The sequence below is a fragment of the Pogona vitticeps genome, chromosome 12 (assembly GCF_051106095.1).
Source record: "Pogona vitticeps strain Pit_001003342236 chromosome 12, PviZW2.1, whole genome shotgun sequence".
Taxonomy (NCBI): domain Eukaryota; kingdom Metazoa; phylum Chordata; class Lepidosauria; order Squamata; family Agamidae; genus Pogona; species Pogona vitticeps.
In genome coordinates, this window is record NC_135794.1 from 26,006,171 (window position 1) to 26,023,172 (window position 17,002).

The window sequence follows — 17,002 nt, forward strand, 5'->3', positions numbered from 1 at the left end:
TGTGGCTGAAATCCTGTTGCGTAGTGTAGCAAGACGGACGAGAGTAGACTCATGGAATCAGAGGGGATGGTGGTGAGCCAATTCCTCCATATGTTCCGCTGATTCAAATGGCTTTCTCTGGTTATGACGTACTGTGTTAAGCAACAGGATTTCAGCTCTTGGTTTGTAGATTTGTAAAGGACTGCTGGCCATGGTGGAGTCCATGGAAGAGGAGCCACAAGTTACCGTAGGGAAACCAAGAGCCTAGGCCATGGGGATGATAACGTGTGGCAAAGTATTTTCTAAAAAGAGGGCTCTTGTGCTACTTTGTATGGAAACCACAGAGTCCTATTGTGGCACCTTAAAGGTAATAAGATGTATAGTAGCATTAGGTTCTGTGGCTTTCACACACACCTCTTTTTTACCTCAATTAGAGGGACTGAGTGTTACTTTCCTCACATTATACATCACCAGATGTAGCCCACGACCTCCTCAGCCAGATGTTGTGCATTCCATCTGCAGTCTCACAATCACAACATCTCACCTAATTCATTAACTTTGATTGCTTGCTTTTCCTGTTTCCTTCTAGTTTTTCTGTTAGTCCTCCTTTTTGACATCGAAAAATAACACATAATATGTATACATTTTGCCCAAAGTGTGCTTAATTCTTGGTATATTTTCAGTGGGGTATGGGGAAAAATATTAGTAATTTTATGTGGGACATCATCTTGGAAATGACTTCCTATTTAAGAATGCATGTAAATAAATAAAAGAAGCTATGCAGTGTCTATGAAGAGACAGGAAATAAAGGTCAGTATCCTGCATTCTTTCCCTGTAAGCAGTTTTCCTTCTTCACATGAGGCAAGGCCACATCAAGACTTTTGGTGCCAAATGAGATGCTCAGATGCATTTATAAAACTTTTCACTTCATAAAAATGCTTATGAGATCCTGTTGCTTTGTGGAAAAGGTACTATGACTCTGTTATATGCTGAGAAAATAATGGATTATGATTTATGCCGAGTCTTAGAACAAAAGCCTCTCTTACTGTGGCTGGCCATGTCCAATCAGTCCATATTGCTGGCAGTTATCTAAAATTATTTTCCTGGCTAGTCAAAAGATAGGCCGTTTCTGAAAAGAGAAGTGGCCTATAATTGGCTCAGCAATACAATGAGCAAGAAGGATCTTGAAATTGTTCTAGATCACAAGTTGAATATGAGCCAAAAGTGCAGAGGGTCTTGCAAAAAAGGCAGACACAAGTTTAGGATGTATTAGCAGAGGCATGGCCTCCAAGTCCTGTGAAGTCCTAGTCCCCCTTCATTTTGCACTGGTTAGGCCTCATCTAAGTCCTGTGTCCTACCATCTTTCTAGGAAAAAACAACAGAAATTTCACCTATTAATTGATATGCAAATTCTACCAAACAGAATAGCTGCACTTTTCAGATACTTGAAAGGTAGTCATACAGAGGAAAGGCAGGTTCTGTTCTCAATCATCCCAGAGTGCAGGACACATAATAGTGGTCTCAAGCTACAAGAAGCCAGATTTTGGCTGAATATCAGGAAAAATGTCCTAACTCTTAGAGCAGTACGACAACGGAACCAGTGGCCTCGGGAGGTGGTGAGCCCTCCAAAGCTGGAGGCATTCAAGAGAAACGTGGACCATCCTCTGTCAGATCTGCTTGCATTTAGATTCTTGCCTTGAGCAGGGGGTTGGACTCAATGGCCTTTGATACCCCGTCCGGCTCTGTGATTCTGTCTATTTAACTAAACCTCTGGCATTCATCCATGATGGAGGCATGGCAGTACACCTTACAGTGGTGAAACTACTGCCCACATTTCTTAATTAGCGGCCTTCCTTGGCTAAAACTTTTGAAACAGCTATTCTGTTTCGTAGAACTGGCAAATCCAGTAATAGGTGACATTTCTGTTTGTTGTTGTTGTTGTTGTTGTTGTTTTCAACGGGGGGGAAGATGGTAGGATCTTTTTGGCTTGGAAAGAAAGAGGATGTTCCGTCGCCAGCTGGCTTCTATGGAAGCATTGTACGGTGGCCTTTGGAGAAGGTAGATGAAGATGCTGTCCCACCAGCCCTGCATAAAGTTGCTTTCTTCAAAGACTTCATTGTCTGGGGCTTTCTTAGTTCAGGATTGGGAGTTCTAATGTTTCTTTAAACATTATAGTACCTCCTCTGAACAGAACCCTCTGCTCCCACTGCTTGGGGAGAGGTTGTTTAGTTAAAATGTAGTTAAAAACAATGGGAAATCTGGATTTGCAGTTTTGGCGTGTTGGGCAGCCAGCTGGCTGGCTGTTGCAACAGATACAGGATCTTCAGGAAGATGGCAGGGATTTACTCTCAGAAGGAAGTGTTCTGGGAAACTCTCCACAGAGATTGTGATCCCAAGTCTTTCTGCTGTTAAATTAGTCAGCCCATGGCTGCGAACCTATTCCTGTCACTCAACTCTTTCAGGGAGGCCAAGCTTTCTGCTGTCCCCTGCTCACCCTACTGCGACACACTTAACCCCCTTAAACCATTCAAACCGAAGTTTGGAGCTGCTGTGCCTCAGCCCTTGCCCTCTGCCTGGAGAGATGCCTTGAGAAAAGCAGCACCTTTCCTCTGCTGCCTGCCAATACCTAACACGTGTCCTCAAGGTTGGGATAGCCAGTATGGGGGACAGGAAACTTCCCCGCCATGTGAGGTACTTAGGCCAGGGGCCTGGAAAGAGGAACTGGAAGCCCTGAGTTCAAATCCCACTCTTGTTGTGCCCCTTTAATTCCTTCATGGGTGATTTGCTTCAGAGAAGCGGTTTGCTTCCTTCTTGCCTGTCAGTCGGAACGGTCGTCACCAGAGCCTGTTTGATGGATGAGAACCGAGGCGTTTCTGCCCAGCCTTCGGTCTGCAGGGGGGCAGCCAGGTGCCTGCAAGCCAAGCAGGAGTAAAGTGGCGCCCTCCCTCCCACTTATGCCCCAAGATGGTAGTTGGACACTCATAAATAAAGCGGGACGTTGAGTGTGTTTCCTGCTGCAGAGCCCGTAAGGAGCTCATGCCACCGAAGGCACCTTGGACAACCCCTGCTGTGTCCTTGGTAATCTCCAGTAAGCTTGGCTTGTGCCGTTTTCCCAGCGCTTCGCACTCATTCACGGGCCCCTGGCTGTTTATTGGCCATGCTTTCCTGGTGAGCAGTGGTGAGAAGGGGCTGGAGCTGAGAAGATGGATGGACGGTCTGCCAGCTGAAGGTGGCCCCGAATCCTTGGTCTGATTTCAGACCGCCTGCCCGTATTTTGCCTCCTCTGATAAGCGCCCTCTTTGTTTCTCTTCTCCTGGCTGTTTAGTGGGTAGGGATGCTGAGGGACCAGGTGGAACCACAGAGAGCTGGATAAAGACAGGGGCATGGAGAACCTCTCCATGTTCTGGCTCTTATGTCTAACAGAGCGGGCCAGGTTCCACGAAAGTCTGTTTTGGAATATAGCACGTAGTGTTTGTTAAGGTGCCACAATGACGGGTTTTTTCCCCCCCTTTCATTTGCTTTGTATTTCTTGTTGAAAGGAAGAGGTCTGACCTGCCCCCTGGCTCACAGTCTCTGGCCTGGTCCATTGCTAGCATGAGCCTTTGGAGAGCTTTCTCCTGGAAGGGCCCTGCTCAGTCAGTGCGGGGAGAAGGCTCTGCAGCCTGACTGAGCGGGAGCAAGAAAGGTCCACTCCTGCTGCAGCCCTGGCCGCGGCCCTAGCCTTCCTGCTGGTGGTGGCCTTGCCCGCAGGTTGGGAGGGAGGAAGAGGGCTTTTCCCCTCCTCCCGAGGGATGGGCCGGGCCGGGCCTGGAGGTGACTGGGGGCCTCCGCCTGTTTGCGTTTCTGCCCTTGCCACCGCATCCAGCTTGTTTGCCTCTCCGCTGTGTGCCTCACCCAGCTGCTCTGTTCTCCTTCCAAGATGTTCTTTCCGTGGGAACCCCCTTTTTTGGTCTCCACAGTCCTGCTCTCCTGGGGCCTACGACTAGCGGCCCCTGCAAGTGATGCAGGAGCCTTTCCGTGGTCTGTGGCTTCCTCTGCAGCTCTGCCGTTGTGCTTTGCAGACACCGCAGCCCGTGTCTGGTTCGCTTGCGTTCCTCAGGAGTTCTCCCTTTCCGTTTCACACTCTCCTGTGGGGTGGGGCTTCTTGTCTATCAAACAAGAGAATGTTCTTGGCCTGGTTCTTATGCCAGCTGACTTGATGGGGGAGTGAGGGGCTTAAGGTTGAATTGGCCATCCAAGGGGGCTTTTTAGGAAGTGCCCCCAAGCAGATTCCTGCCAGCAATCTGTCGTGGACACGTCTTGGGTAATCCACATGGGTTACCCCAATTTGCCAGGACAGTATTTCAATCTGTTTCAAATGCATACTTGGGAGCAATCCTACAGCCACCTTATAGCAGAAAAAGTGATGATATTTGCTTATCAAAACTGTTCAAATATTAGGTGAATGTAAGGGGAAGAGCTAGTTTGTACGGATGTGGCTTGGTGGAGTTCCTTGTCAGAGGGATTCCTGGAGCTGAAGGTGTTGGGTTGAGTGGTTTATTAACTACTCAAGACTTAGAGCTGCAAGATAGCTCTGAGCGGTGGTTCCTGGATAATGGGCTGGCTTATAGCCTGGGGTCCAGTTTTAAAGGTGCTTCTCTCCGCCAGCATTATCATTTGGAATTGCTGCTTTCAATATCACAGTGGCTTGCATTTCTTAGATGTGGGCCATGGAACTGTGTGTGTGTGTGTGTGTGTGAGAGAGAGAGAGAGAGAGAGAGAAAGAGGGAGGGAGAAGTCAAGATTGCATCATCAGTAAAGAATGCAGCCCCATTTCTGCTAGAAAAGGGCTGCAATATCCTGCAGCATCCTCGGAACAGCAGCATTCAACTTCCTCGTAGGCTTTCGCTCAGCAGCAGTTTGAATATTGATTCTGCTTCCCTTTATATATGCTGCCTTTTCTCCCAGGAGTGGAAACCAAAATGGCCTGCAGTACAGTCAAAAAGTAGCACATAAAAAGAGCTAGTCCCAAATATTAAACTATAATCAGTCTCAACACGGTGTTAAAAATACAATGTGTAGACAACTGAACTAAAAGAGATAAAGTAAGTCTTAAAAACCCAGCACTCAAGCTAAAACCCTGGCCTTGGTGGGGTGCCTGTTGCAGGGCGAGGATGACAGCAGGATGGGGCCCCTCTTAGTGTCTGTTGGCAGAGGTGTCAGCGCCTAGGAGTTGTGCAAGGCCTTTTGTGTGTGACACCGTATCCAGTCCCCTTTTCTGAACCCATGGGATGTGCTGTTTGCTGTAGAGATACCCAGAGTGGTGTAGTGGACAGATGGACAGACTAGGGAAAAGGAGGCTGTGGGTTTGAATCCTGGCTCAGCCACAGAAACTCACAGGGGGTGTGGAACTGGTAAAGTCACTCCTTAATTATCTCGCTTACCTTGCAAGCTGTTAGGGTTACTATAGGTCAATTCCAACTCGACAGCACATAACAACAGCATATTATTATTTTTAAAAGACAGAATTCTGCAATTTCCATCCCAAGTCATGGTTAAGCCTGATGGGATCACCATATATGAATGTGGCATATCAATTCCCAAGGGTGGATCCTTCAGTGATTCCAGTATTCTTCCCAAATTAATTTGTAAATTGATCACACAGAAACAATACATATTTGAATGCTGTCTGTGAGGCTGACTGGGTGACGTGCCTGGTTCGAGTGAGGCTGTTTGTGTAGTAATGGCTTAGGATGTAGGCCAAGACAAGGGTCCTGGCTGTGATCTCACTCATTCTGCCTTTAGAAAGTTATTCAGTGTTGAAACTCTTCCACATGATGTCAGAGGCTGGTAAAGATTGCCATTTATTTTGGAAGAAGTGCAGCAAAACAAATGCCTTGTCTGATGAGCAGATCCTGCCTATATGATCCAGAGAAACCATGAAGGTGAAGTGGGTGGGGAGCACCAGCAGCGTACAGTAATGGGTCTGGCGCTCTTATCTCTTGTACTGCTGTGGTACTCTTTTTATCTGCCATGCTATTCTGTTTAGCTCACTATTTTATTGTTATATATTTAGTTAGTTAGTATCATCCGTAGGCCACCAGTTTCCCAGTGAGCCTGCTTATCTTTAGGTTGCTAGCGTGGGGCGAGAGAAGGACGCGTGTTCTTCTTGTTCACTCGTTTTGGCCGGGATGGGGGAGGGGAAAAGCCCCTCTTGCCATGGCATGGCATCCGCACGGGTGCCGTGTGAGCATCTTCCCTGGACCATTTCTCCAGGACAGCTGACATGGTGCCTTTGACTCTCAAAAGGGCAAAGGGGACAGCCACTCTAGAATTACAGGGAGAGGAGGATAGTTTTGAAGGTGGTCTAATCCAAACTTGAACTTGATCCAGAAAATCCAGATCCGGAGCATCCATCCCCTGCAGTTGAACACCTCCCGTGGGAGGGAGGGAGGGAGGGAGGGAGGGAGAGAGTTCACCCCTTCTCTTGATGGTTGGTTCCTTTGCCAAATTTCCCTTACCCTCAAGATGTTTCTTCTGATGATACCTGACACTCGTCCGCTTCCAATGTAATCCTATTAGATCTAATCCTGCTCTCTAGGGCAGCAGAAAACAAGTCTTTTCCATCCCTTTTTTAATGTGGCAGGAGGTCTTCATAGACTTGGAGAGTCTCCGTGTGCCTTCCCTCAGTCAGCCGTTCTCCAGGCTAAATCTACCGAGTTTCTTCGCCTTGGTGAAACCTTGTCTTCCACATCCCTTGCCATCTCGGCTGCCATTTTTTCTGTGTTCCTTCTTAGGGGGTGATATCCCCCTAAGGGAGACTCGAGATGAGATGTAATGCAGCCCAAAGTCATGGTTTCTCAACTATGGTTTGATTAATGTAGCCTAATGTTTTTGTGTGCAGGTACATCCCATAAACTGCCAGCGGGTCTTTTTCTTGTGAATGGCTGCAGTGCTAAGAGGTGTTGTTGACAAGCAAGGTCTCTACCGTCCCAGCTGGTGGCGTTTGAGGGTTTTGGGGAGGTCACCTTTGTCTCAACTGAACTTCATTCTGTTAGTTTCATCCCATCAAGTCAAAGCCATTTTGAAAGTAATTCAGAATGTCATTTGAGCTATCATTCCCCCCTCCCAGTTCTTTTTCATCCACACATTTGAGAAATCTTCTTTCAGTTTGGACGTGTCATTGCTGTTTTTCCCTTAAAACTCCCAGCAAGTTGTTCACTGCTTTGTGAAAATCCATTGGCTCTAGAGTAGGGATGGAGCTGTTTAGGGGTTGAGTTATTTTTACAATCTGCTCTTTACAATCTGCTCTTTTGCCTTAGGTGAGCTCCGTAGCTTCATTTGTGCACAGATATTCTAGTTTGACTTGACCAAAAATTATCTTGATTCCACTGTAATTTAGTACGACTTTTGTCCCCTTTTAATAACATAGCTTTGATTTGATGCAGACATTTGGGTTGACCCGGGTATTTTCAATTGCTGTTCGGGTAGTCTCACAGTGGAATAGTGAAGGAATGGATACAAGTGTAATGCAAACTGACGCAGCTTCTAAAATTGAATTCTGGCTTTGTCACTAACTATTGTGTTTGTGACAGTCTTTGAAGAAATCCTATGCTAAGTGGATTTGCTTAGATTTTTCCCTCTGGAAGTAATTGCATTTTGAGTCTGTTGTGTTGGAACACAGTTCTGGAAGTGGTGGCAGTGGGTTGGGTGTGGCTGTGAAAGGCCCTGCTTCTTGGTGGCCTGTATTGGGCTGAGTTAGGTCTAATTATAGACACAGACGGAGAAAGGACAGGGTCAGTCCGAGAGTGCTTCCTTTAAATTGCTAGTTGAAAGGAAGAGAGAAATATAACACGGCACTGGCAAATATTCCAGTTTACCGTCAGTGCGGAACACTGAAGGGAAATTTATTGTTTGCTGCCATTAAGGATTTCGGAATAAAACATTTCTGCTAAGCTTGCCATCTTGTTTCCAGCAAATGGCAGGCACCATTTCTTCTTACCCTAACATTGCCTGTCCTGGAACAGCCTCGCCCTCTCTTCCTCTCACTCCTCTTCGAGATCTTTTGCACAATTCTTTGATGGGTGGTTGCAGGGGAGCATTCTGGGTTGTTATCCTTGCCTCTCTCTCTCTTTTTTGTCTGTGCCTTTTCTTGTTAGTTGGCCATTTATTCTTTTCTCTGTGCTGTCTCTCTACCTTCTCCTTCTAACATTCAGATTTTGAGACTCTCAGATAGTTGTTAGCAACCTATTAATTTGAAATTGTCTTCACTAATCTTTGTCTGAAGATGGAAGTGTTCTTTTTTTTTTTCAAATGGCTAGGGTTTAGCGGGGCCCCTACTAGCCCTTGGCTAGAAGATGGCTCCCCATGCTTTTTCTTCTTGCTCCACCTGCCTTGTTCAGATGTACAAAGGGGACAAGAGAAGGCCAGCCCCAATTGTACTATTAACCTGATCCAGAGTTTTAACAACTTGAATGGAATTCCAGCTGCTCCATGCTTCCTCTGCTTGGATTGGTGGTTTTTTTTGTCCTGCCATCTTGTGTGTTCCCATTGTCCTTCGTCCTTTATGAACCATATAGGCTTTTCCCCCTGAGTGGTTAGAGTGGATAGCTGTTTGCGGTGGATCTGTGGTTTTCCCCCTAAGCTGCTGCTAAGATCAGTCCTGAAGAGCAGTATCCCTGCTTAATTCATTGAGTCCTCTTCCCCATCTGCCAGTCTCAATTACAGGTAATTCTCTTTTGCAGACAAGATGGGGAGGTTGGTCCATGAAAGGCCCATTATTAAAGTTACTTAGGTAAGCTGTGATCCTCCTGAAGGAAAGGATTTCTAAAAATTTTAATCCCAGTTTTAGAGGAAATTGGAGGAGCAGAAAGGAGTGTCCTGATTTTAATTGGTCTTGTAGGGAGAACAGACTCCTGGCCCTTTTGGTATAGGGTTGGTCTACTAGATGTTTGGTGACTTGAAGAATAAAAAGGGTTTGCATGATTTCTAAGTCACCTGTAAATAGTCATAGCCTGATCTTCAAACTGGAATAAGAATGCCGTAAAATCTAGAAAGGATAATGACAGCTGATTAATTTACTAAGAGACAGGAAAGTCGAGTTATTACAATTTTGAAAGGGTGTGTGGAATTATAGGACTATCAGCATAACACTCATTGAGGATTACTGAATTCACAAGGTTTCTTCTGTGACTCCCTATTGGAAAATCTCATAAGAATAAACATGTGTACACAGTGTGTCTGAGTATCCATGTGACCTCTTTACTCCTGCCTTCCAGGAGCCCATAAGAAAAAGTGGATCACCCAAGATATTTGGAGAAACAAAGCAGATGTAAGGATGCAGTGGTGTAGTCTTACACAAAATAAACATGCTAAAACTCATAATAGGTAGAACCTCCTTCCTTCCTTCCATCTGTCCGTCCATCCATCAATTGTTCTTTCTTTTCCTTCCCTCCCTCCCTCCCTCCCGTAAGAGAGATTTTTGGTGATTAAAGATGTCCTCCTCCGTCACACAGGTCCCACAAGTGCTGCACAAAGAAAGATATTGAGTGGGATCTGCAGGACAGTAGGAAGTGTTTGATTTCTGAAAATCAGCCTCTACAGCCATCAAGCTTTACCCAGCATAGTTATGCCAATGGAATTTCAGCCAATACCTTCTGCAGATTATGAGTTTATGCCATTTAAAACAAGCTTTAACTTGCTCTTTTCTCTTTGTACCTGGACCTTGGAAGAACTTTACGTTGATCAGAAAATAAGAGATGGACAAAAGTGCAAACAGGATTTAGACTTCTGTTAAGTTATTTCTGACAATCCTGAACAGATTGTTTGTTTTCTAGACATATTTTTTGGAGGTTGGGAATATTCAGACAAGATTTAAGCTTCTCTCATTCTGTCCTATGGCCTGTAAAACTACAACACAGAGCATTTGCAGAGCTTTCTTTTAATGGCCAGAAACATCCTGTTTAACTTGAGAAGTATGCTTTGGTGAACCAATTCTGATCTCAAGAACCATTTACTGAATATCATTCAGTAAAGCAGTTTGTTGTCTTGCAAGCTAGTATTTTATGTTGGCCGGGGGCTAAAAGGAAGTTATCCAATTTTTGACTTAGTCATAGCTTGAGTGTGGGAACAATTACAGAGGCTTCCATCTTGCAAAGAAAGAGGAGTTGATTATTATCTTTACTACCCTTCTCACTTGGCATCATGCGGTCTGTTGCAGTTTTCCACTCGAGGGCTTTTCATGTAAACTTGGCATTCTGGTTGACTTATTTTTAACTCTGTTTTATCTTTCCCGTTCTTTCTGTGGACAGTAAAATTATATTGAATTTTGCCAATTCCAAACATCCTTCATTCTATTTTAAGAAGTCTAAGCATGGTTCACTGAACGTTCGAAATTCAAAAAATAAACGAAACAAAAAAACACAACCAGAAAAGAAAAAGAAAAGAGAGGATGTTGTATTGTGTTTCTTCCTCAAAGAGTTTTACGTTCACCAGAGTTCTTTTGTCTTTCTGGGGGCAGTAGAGCTGCCTTCACCTCTTGCTTCTCCCTTATCTTCTCGTGGGGCAGTGCCTCGTGCCGATGAAATGGGCGTCATGGAAGGTTGATCATTTTGTGCTGCAGAGAGGAGGCACCTCTGGCCTTCCTTCAGCCTGTGAAGGGTCTGCATTTGGCCCAAGAGAAGGCTGGTTGATGCTGCTCTCCAAACCCCACCTAGGCACCTCTCTTATCTTCCAAACGAGGAGGCAAAATTGCAGGTAGGAAAATCAACCCCTTGTCTCAGGTACCCCATGAGATGCAGGCAGCCGTGGTGCTCCCTCTGCTGTTCCCATTCTCCTGGCCTCCTTGGTCTGCTGCTGGGAATGGGAGTGGGGGGTGGGCGAAACCTTTCTGCCATCTCCACTCTGAGGCATCAAGGACCAGGGCGTTTAAAGTTTAAATCTCTTCTCATTGCTTCTCATTGTCCTAGGAAGGGATGCCGCTGGTGCGCCAGCTAGAGATGAGCAGAAACCTACCTGGCCCTGCGGGTGGCCGTGCAGAGGGTCCAAGAGCACCCGCCGACTCTTTATTCATTCCGGAGAGTTATGGAGGTGGTGGTGATGGAGGAATGAGCAGGATTATGGGGAGGACACCCAAGGCTTTCCTCTACACGGGGCTCCCATGAAAATCTCCCTCCCAAGTCGAAACTGCTGTTTGCCACAGGAAAGATGCTATCAATGTGCATCTTACGGCACTCAACCTGTGGTTAAATTTCCCATATAATTCTGAAACACAAAGTTTTGATTTCACATAAAATGCAAAGAGACTAAACTTTGTATGGTATTTTACTTTAAAACTGCTGAAAAAATTCTAACAAGGAAAGCATTGAAAGTGAAAGAAATGCCAAAATACAAGAAATGGAAAGTGCTGAAAGCTAATTCTGATTTTGGAACTGTGGAGTTGTAAGCTTAATGTTACATGATTGTAAGTCCGGGTGTGCGAGTCCTAACTCATTTGTGCAACACACACAAGATTATTCTTTGCTGCGTGGGCGATGCACTCTTATGGACCGTGAACAGTGCAAGCGCCAGAGCACAATTTGGAGAGGAAAGCTCTTTAGCAGATGGAGAAGGAGCAGTTGATTTGAGCCCATGGGCCAGAAGGAGCATCGCTTTTCATGAATGGGAAATTGTGAGGGGCCAGCCACGAGGGTACATGGGAACCGCCTGCAGTTATAGCAGATAAAGCAGGCAATCCATGGAATATACCTTATTCTGTTGTCCTGTGGAAAACTAATCCAGTGTTGCTTGGGGTAATTGTAAAAGGAAGAAAGAAACAGTCAGGGTGCACCATCCCCTCCAGAGGAAATGACTGACACAACCACCACAACTGAAATGAAAAAAATAAGGGACAGAATGGCAGAAAGGGTTGATTTTCAATGTGAAAGAGTCAGAAATCCTGAAAGTAAACATTGAGGGTGAGGAGTCGTTTTGGCAGGAAAAGGAGAGGGAGAAAGCAGGAGGGGCATTGTCCACGGGGAAGGGGGGGGTCCTGGATAGAAAGAGGAAAGGAAGCTCTGTGGCCAGGGCAGCGAGTGGGCAACCCTCAAGGTCCCCAAAGATGGATGGATTCGTTGGTTTGCTTGCTTGTTTCATTATTTGCCCTGGAAGCTTAACTATTGGGAGAATAAGAAAGGTCGGTCTGGCTGGAACTTGACAGTAATCAAATAGGACGACAAGAGACCAGATCTATTACACGGTCGGCTGCTGCCAGGCCATTGAATCTGGACACTGGCCGGTCACCTGCAGCGCTGCGGGTGTCTACCCGGCCTTCGTAAGGGATCTGGGCTGAAGCTTGGAGAAAGGAAGAACCAGGAAGAATCTCCCTCCCTTGTGTTCCTTCTTCAGAATAATAAATAAACACAAGGCAGGGGGGGGGGACTTTTAGAGGTGGGAGCCCTGGCCTCTCCCCCCCCCCTCGCCCTGCCGCCTGCCTTTCCTATCACAAGGCCTTGGCTGATTAACCTGCGTTATGTCTTCCACTTGCAGTAGAGGGGAGAAGCTGCTGGCACAATGTTGGTCTGCATGATGACAGTTTCGTCGGATTACGTTGAAAGTAGTTATTTATTTTATTTTAATTATTTTTACCCCACCTTTCTCCTTAAAAAGGATCCAAGGCTGCTTATATAATTGAAAGATGATGTTTAAAGCCAAAAACAATGAGTATAAATACCTTCTCCTTTTAACAAATATAACTGGAATGAACTCATGTTATAATTAACAGACTCAAATGATTTGATAGTAAAACTTTCTCTTAATGTAGACCTTTTTATCAATTACTATTCATGTCTTTTTAAAAAATGTTATTGTATTGCCCTTCATACAAATTTTTGAGGCATTATCCAATGATAAAACTACCCAACATAGCCTGAAATACAATTCAGCTGCAATGATGTAGCATTAAAATCAAGTAAAACAGGTTGAAAGGCTAGAACCGGCTTTTTGAATCAGTGTCAGGCAGGTACATCTTTTGGGTGGGAAGCGGGCAGAGTTCTGCCCATGGGGGGGGGGGTGAGGATAGCCAAGAACACCTTTTTCCTTCTTGCCACCCATCCCCTCGCATACGATGGAGGCCAATGAACTTATTGCAGCGGCGGGTGGATGTGGGTGCAGGGTGGTGTGTCCCAAACTCTGTAGGGCTTTTGTCATTTATGAAATCAGGAACACACCAGAGCTGTTTCTAGAAATAGATTTGTTGAGTATTTCATATGGATGGTAATCTGATCTGTGGACAGAATGGAGTGAAGTGGGGGAACCCTGAGACCTTAGATTGTGTTTGTCCTTATAAATGCCAGTCTAGCAGAAAATCCTTCTTTCTTGTGAATCTGACAAATGGCCGGCCAGTCAAGCATCGAAGATGGAGATGGAACATCTGTCCTGTGCCTGACCCCGTGACCAACGGACTGTGACGAAATAAGCTGCCCACTGGATGGATGGCTCAGCTCACTCTGTCCTTTACCCTCCAGCAATTGCCTGCCTGCCGTATCAAGGGCTGCTCGCCTGATGCCTCTGATTCTGACAATGAAATGGAGTGAATGTGATCTTGACAATCAGGAGGCTTAATTTCCCAGCATGTCGTCCTTAACACAGCCACTTTGCGCTAATACGCTTGCTTTGCCTCGAGGAAAAAAGATGCTGCTTCAGACTTCCTTAGGGAAAGATTGAGCCACTAATTTGGGGGGCGGGTGGGTTAATATTTAGTCATTCTTCAGTGTTGCCTCTTCGTGTAGTCAGAAGAAGGCAGTAGCAGTAATTTGTGCTGTGAGCAATAAGTATTTTCTTGAGCCAAGTTTCAGTTGGTATGGCATGGATCATTTCGCAGGCGGTGAGTTGGCTCTTTCCAGAAGGGCAAGTAGCATTGGGGGGGGGGAGCAGGAAATGGCCTAAGGTGAGAGGGAGGCAGCCTCCAGGGCACCGGTCAAGTCAGCGTAGCAAGGCCCAAGACCTCTGCTTTGGACTCCCAGCCCTGGGAGCAGCAAATGCCACGACTCCAGGGCGCTCACAGTGTGGCAGTGTTGCTCTTAGAGGGTGGTAGCGATCCTGCCCCCACCTGCCATGGGGAAGGCCACGTTCAGAGCCCCTGGATCCCTGGCAGGCAGGCAGTCAACACACGTGGCTGGTTGGCAGGTGGATGTGTCCAGTAAAAGTTGAAACATGCACAGTGGAGCAGCATGAAGCACCTTGAAAGACACCTTGCACTGCATTCTGCAAGCCAGAATATGCTTTGATTCTCAGCAGCATTTCAGAACACATCTATACCAAACATAGGCCACTCCTCGCACCTTGGTGTCTTAGTCATAACTCCCACATTGTGATTTTCTTCCCTCTTCTGATATGAGCTGCCTCTGTTCTCTTGAGAAAGGGAATAATGAATAAGTGGCATTCCTTCTAGAAATTGCCGGCCTCATAAAAGGCTTGTTTCCCCACTCCCTCTGCACAAAGAGCAAGTGGCTGAGCTGTTTTGAGAAGGGGAAACTGCAGGAAATAATTTCTCCAAATATTGATTTTTTTCCCCTTTTCTTTTAATGTTCCTTTACATCTCAATCATTTCGTAGAAGGGAGACCAGGGAGTGCTGTTCTAAGGTTCACAGTCCTCCCTCGGATGCATTATGAAGGTTAAACATGTGGTTTCCTGACAGTCGGTTGGCAAGTGTGGGTATCTTTGTCAGTGTTCATGGGAGATGGCTTTCAGGAAAAGGTTCTGCTTGTTCTTAATGTGCTAAAAATGAAGAGCAGCAGCCCTGAGAGCAGGCATGTCTGTTGGATGCCTGGGGAGCCCAAGGTGCGCTTCTGACGTTTCTTCTCTGACGGCTGTTGGGTGGGGAGTTGAGAGAAGGTGGGGTTTGCAAATAAGGCAATGGTTGCTTCCCAGAACATCAGCTTCATGCAAGAGGATGAGTCACATGCATATTAATAGGTAGTTCACAGTGAGCTGTAAGGAAATCATTCACTCAAAACTGATGCATACTGTACATTGTGAGATTGAAACTAGCTTTCTTGGGTCACCACAGCAGTCTTTTGGATGGAGAACTGCGTTCTATGTCTCTACAACCGCAGCTAGAAATGGTTTGGCCTTTTTGGAATGGAATTGAGTGTTTGCCTGGTAATCATGCATTGAGGAAGCAATGTTAAATGGCAAGGAGATTGCATAGGAGATTCTGAAGGCATACTTCTTTTTCTTGCTAAGGTGCATTTGTGTTAAATAGCTCAGAGGGGCATTTAGGTCCTAGCCAGCCCCCATACCTATTTAGCCTCAGAGGTGAGAGCAGATTGGATACTTGAAAACATTTTCTTACTGCCTTCAGGTTTGGTTGCCTTACCATTTTAAATAAATAAATAAATAAATGCATATGGCACCAAATGATGCTGGCATATAATTAATCCCGCTTCAATTAAGAGTGCAGGGGAGGATTGTCTTGCCTGCTGGAGTTAGGGACACACACCTCATTTTCTGGATTTTGGGCAGTACCTTCCTCTTCCAACCTGTTTTATAGCTTTTCTTTTAGTCATGGCGACCTCTTTGTGTCCATGAAGTGGCTTGCACTGGAGGCCAACATTCAGAAAATATGGGGTGGTGTGTTAGTCCCTTGATCCCTGAGCATTCTGAGAAGCAGGGCGACATGTGGCCTTTCAAACAAAATGAGCTGATTATTCTGGCTTTTATGTTGCTTTTACACAGAGTGCAGACAAAATCGGGTCCCTGCCTTTGAGAGAACGTTGGGAAGACGGAGTCTGGGAACACACGGAGGCCCATCCGTCCCAGCAACCAGTAACTGTTAGGGTTGATCTGTCTCTGAGCATGGGTGAAATTTCTGGGGAAACCGTGTGTAAACAATGTTTGTATTTCTCGTAGCGCTGATGCCGTGATCACCTGTCACACCGTTCAGGAGATGGATTGCTGTCACTGATGGGAAGGAGTCCAATATGAGTGGATATGACGTTGGGGGAAGAAGACGCTTTGAGGACAGCGAGCACACCCTCCACATCTACCCCGGGAGCGTTGCGGAAGGGACCATCTACTGCCCGGTGGTGGCGCGAAAGACCTCCACGGCGGCCGAGGTGATTGAGTCCCTGATCGACAGACTCCAGCTGGACAAAGCAAAATGCTACGTCTTGGCCGAAGTGAAGGAGTTTGGAGGGGAGGAGTGGATTCTCAACCCCACCGACTGCCCCGTCCAGCGCATGATGCTCTGGCCCCGCATGGCCCTCGAGAACCGCCTGAGCGGGGAGGACTACCGCTTCCTTCTAAGGGAGAAGAACCTCGATGGGTCCATCCATTACGCCAGCCTCCAGTCCTGGCTGCGAGTGACCGAGGAGCGACGCAGGATGATGGAACGGGGCTTCCTGCCCCAACCCCAGTGCAAGGACTACGACGACCTGTGTGCCCTGCCCGACTTGAACGAGAGGACCCTCTTGGAGAACCTTCGGAACCGCTTCAAGCAGGAAAAGATTTATACGTACGTTGGGAGCATCCTCATCGTCATTAACCCGTTCAAATTCCTTCCCATTTACAACCCCAAGTACGTCAAAATGTATGACAATCACCAGCTGGGGAAGCTGGAGCCCCACATTTATGCTGTGGCCGATGTCGCGTATCATGCCATGCTTCTGCGTCGGAAGAATCAGTGCATTGTCATCTCTGGAGAAAGCGGGTCTGGGAAAACACAGAGTACAAATTTCTTGATCCATCACCTCACTGCCCTCAGCCAGAAAGGATTTGCAAGCGGAGTAGAACAAATCATTCTTGGAGCGGGACCAGTGCTGGAGGTAAGTGGAAAGTCACGCTCTGGTTGTTTGGCGATGCAGTTTTTCTTCCTCTGCAAGCAATCAGGCCGTGGCATCCTGTGATTACCCTTTGGCTGGCGGCCAGTGGTGCTGCTGTGCAGGCTGTTCACTGGGGGTAAAGGAATGGCGCGTGGGAGCCGCTCCCGTTGGGGTTTGAGCAGGAATTGGCAGTCCTGCATGATCCTGTTTGCAAATCTGGTGTGTTTGTGAGCTTTTGTGTGGT

At 46.5% G+C, this 17,002-nt stretch overlaps 1 protein-coding gene across 10 annotated transcripts in view; it reads left to right on the forward strand.

Moving 5' to 3' along the window:
• MYO9A (myosin IXA) overlaps nt 1-17,002 on the forward strand; it is an 85,081-nt gene that overhangs the window by 9,138 nt on the left and 58,941 nt on the right. For all 10 annotated transcript variants that reach the window (XM_072981851.2, XM_072981843.2, XM_072981846.2 and 7 more), the window contains exon 2: nt 15,848-16,761. In XM_072981851.2, coding sequence (XP_072837952.2) covers nt 15,919-16,761 — 843 coding nt within the window. In that variant the 5' untranslated portion in view covers nt 15,848-15,918. The remainder of the gene's footprint in view (nt 1-15,847; nt 16,762-17,002) is intronic.